Below are 3,964 nucleotides of genomic sequence, written 5' to 3'. Positions count from 1 at the left end.
GTAGGGTACGGACTGCATTGGACAGGACTCTTCCGTCTATCAATATACTTCCTAGCACTAGACAATACAGCACTCATGAACGATCGCGCCGTTCAAGCTTGGGAGAACACCGGGGCGATTGACCCGCAGCTGGCGTCTCTGTTGTACAATGGACGAATCCCCGCCGAAATTCGCCTACTCATTCTCAAGCTCGCGCTCACAGACACTGTCGATCAGGCAGTCACGACGAGTCACGATTGTCGAATGAAACAGTGCCACGAGGTCGATCAAAATCCAGACCTTGACGATGGGGAGAGTGATGTAGGAAATTTTACAGGTCAAAGAGAATAATGATTCCCAGGCCGAGGCAGCGAGGCTTCAAAAAACGACGAGGCAACGGCAGACCCTCAGGATTATCCTCAACTAAGGCCTGCCAAAGCCCGAAAAGCTTGGGGGCCCGGCCCGGCCCATTGACCCATGGAACTGGGATGGGGGCCCGTAAAAGCCCATGGGTTTTTTTGGCGGGTTAATGGGGGCCCGCGGGTTTGCGGGTTTGGCCCGAATTAGGTAACCCGCGGGTTTTATACAAATTTAAAATTTACGAAAAAATTATTGGAAAAAATAAAATATTTATATATTTAATTAAATAAAATAACGTAAATTTTAAAAAATTGTAATTATTTTTTATAATTATTTTATATTATATTAAATTATTAAATTAAAATAAAACGTATTATTATTTTTTTTAATATAATAATAAATTAATTTTTTTTTTTTTTTTGGTAGGATTCGGCGTTATTATTAAAAGATTTTTCGTTATCGTTAAAATTTTTTTTAACGATATAAGGGGTAAAATTAAATAATTTAAACGGCGAAATATTTAATTCGTCCTTTTTTTGGACCGGAAATAGGTTTTTAACCGAAAATTTAAGGTTAAATTTGGGAATTTTTTCCGGAATAATACGTTATTTAGCAATAAAAGTTTTATTATTTGTTTTTCCGTTTATTCGCGGGCGTTACGTAGTAAAAAACCATAATAATTTTTAATTAAAAGGTTTATTTATATTAAAACGGGCGGTTCGTTTATTTTTTTTTGGGTTTGGGGCTATTTATAACGGATATAACGTTATAAAATATAAATTTAAATTATATATTAACGTACGGGTACGTCCAACCATTTATAATATTAAAAATAAATTTAACGAAATTTATATTTTTAACCTGGATAATAATACGGCGAACGTATATAACGTAAAAATTAAAAATTATTTTATATTAAAATGGTTATAATAAATGGTTATAACGTAAAAAAATAAAAAAATTTACTAATTAAAAAATTAATAAAAAACGTTTTAATAATTTTTTACAAAACCGCGATAATAAACGTAAAAAACTTGCAATTAGGTAAATACTTATAGGTAATTTTTCGGATTAAACGCTAAAAAAATGCTTTAGGGATAATTAAATCGAAAATTCGCTATATTTTTCGAATTTTCCGCAAAATAATAATTAAAATAAAATTAAATAAATAAATTAAATATGTAATAGGAAAATAAAAATATATTACCGAATTTAAAACGTATATTTTTACGTTTTTTAGCGATATTTTTTTTATCCGCGGTTTTAAAAAATATTTTGGGCGTTTTACCCGTATAAAATTTACGTATTATTTTTATTTTAAAAATTTTGCAAAGCGTTTTAGCGGAGGTAAAATATAAAAGGAAAAATATTATAATTAGTTAAAATTAAATAATAAAATAATTATAAAAAATAATTACCAAATAAACGATTTAAATTGGTAATAATTAGGGTTAAATAAATAATCGGGTAAAAAACCGAAAATTATTACGCGATTATTAAAAAAAAAAAAAAATTATAAAGGGATAAAATTAAACCCGATTAGGATTAACGTAAAAATTTTTTTAAGTAATAACGTTTTTTTAATTGGATAAAATGCGGGGTAGATATAGGGTTAACCCAATTAGGAAAATACCGCCTGTAAAAAAATTTCCGAATTTTGGAATTTAATTGTAATAATAAAAATTTTAGATTTTTACAAATTTTACAATTTTACAATTCAATCGCGGTTTTATTTTATATTGGAAAAACTATTATTTGTAAAAATAAATATCGTTAACAAATATAGGTAAAATTTGTGTTTTTTACAATAATTTTAATTATAATTGAAAATTAACCAAAAATAATACCCAAACGTAAAATAAATAACGATATTAATCGTAAGGCCCAAAATTTACGAAACCGTAATAAAAAATTTGAAAAATAAACAAATAATGGCGATAAAGTTAAATTGTTCGTAAACCGCGCGCGCAAACGATTTAATATAATATTATTGCGGTAAAAATCGAAATTACGCGTTAATTACAAATATATAACGTCGATTAAATTTAAATAAAAATAAATGGAAAATAAATTTAAAATAAAATTTATTGTTAAAAAATAAATAACCATTTTATATAACCATTTAAAATAATAAAATTATAATAATTATTTTTTATAATTATTTAAAAAACGTTAAAATTAATATTGGAAAAATTTATAGTCCAAATTTGGCTTAAAAATACGTATCCCCGTCCCAATTAATAACGAATATTGGGAAAACGTGGACAATTTTAACGATTTAAAGGACGTTTTCGAAATTTTTTTTCAAATTCCTATTAAAAAGGCTAAAAAAATAATGCCTAAATGGGAAAAAATAATCGCTATTTTATTATTATAATAAACCAATTATTAAAATAAGGTAAATAAATTCGTCCGCCAAATTTTTTACAGTTTTTTTAAAGGCGTTTCGCCTATTAATATTATAAAAATTGGTAAAATAATACGCCAAATTCGCTATAAAATTACCTATTTTGGTAATATATTAACGTTTTCCCAAAAAAAAAATGGCTAAATTGGTAAATAATTAATAATTATATAAAATAGTTATTATTTTTTTTAATTAATAATATTAGGTAATACGTAATTTCGTTTATTATATTATATATCGGTATTAATATTCCTTAACTGCGTATTTGGTTACCAAAATATATTATTGGGCAAAAAATATTGCGGCTTATAATTATAATATAAGCTAAATATACCAAATATTCGAAAATAAAACAAAATAAATATTCCCCAAATTAAAAATTATAATATCAAATTTAACAATTATAATATAGGACGGTTTATTTTACGTTTATTTAATTTTTTACCCTTATTAAAGGAATTTTATTACGCGTTTTTATTTGCTATAACGTACCCAAACTTTTAATTGTAAATTATATTTATATTATAAATACCGCCAAATTCCGCGCGTAAAAATTATATAAAATATCTAATCGCAAAGCTTTTATACGCCGTATTTGGGCCAAATAAACGCTTTATAAAATATATATAAATATATTTAATAAATTAATTGGAATAATTTACCGAATAATTATTTAGGAAAATATCCAAAAATGGGTTATATTTCCATTTATTACCGCCAATTAGGTTAAAATACCCGATTTTAACGAAATAACAAATAAAAAAATAAAAGGGTTATAAATATTGGTTATAAAATTTATTTATAATAAAATACCTAAGGAATTTAAGGGAAATTTTTTGCTTATAATGTAAAATTATACCCAAATACGGTTATAATAAATGGTTACGGGATTTTTTTATATTTTAAAATTAAAATATGGAAAATTAAATTATAATAATTATTAAAATTAATATAATATAATTTTAACGGTAAAAAGGGTTTTTATTTTCCAACCTTTTTTAAAATTAGTAAAAAAAATTAAAATCAAAAATTTTTTTTATTTATAATTTTGCGTTAAATAAATTAATATATTTTAACCAATTTAAATAAATAAAATAAATAAAACAAATATAATTTAAATAAATAAGGAAATATATAGGTAAATAAATATAAAAATAAGTAAATATTATTTATTAAAATTCTATTTTATACCCCATTATTTGTAAAAATAAATATCGT

At 24.3% G+C, this 3,964-nt stretch overlaps 1 protein-coding gene across 1 annotated transcript; it reads left to right on the top strand.

The window, feature by feature from the left end:
- Positions 1–25: 25 nt before the first annotated feature.
- On the top strand, positions 26–330 carry PgNI_07958 (uncharacterized protein; the record flags this gene model as incomplete). The annotated part of the gene is made up of 1 exon (XM_031127962.1): positions 26–330. The coding sequence occupies exon 1, from the start codon at positions 76–78 to the stop codon at positions 328–330; it is 255 nt and encodes an 84-aa protein (XP_030981589.1). The 5' UTR covers positions 26–75.
- Positions 331–3,964: the final 3,634 nt, after the last annotated feature.

This window comes from Pyricularia grisea (assembly GCF_004355905.1).
Source record: "Pyricularia grisea strain NI907 chromosome Unknown Pyricularia_grisea_NI907_Scaffold_4, whole genome shotgun sequence".
NCBI lineage: Eukaryota > Fungi > Ascomycota > Sordariomycetes > Magnaporthales > Pyriculariaceae > Pyricularia > Pyricularia grisea.
Note: the sequence above shows the minus strand (reverse complement) of the source record. Positions and strands in the feature narration are given on the sequence as shown.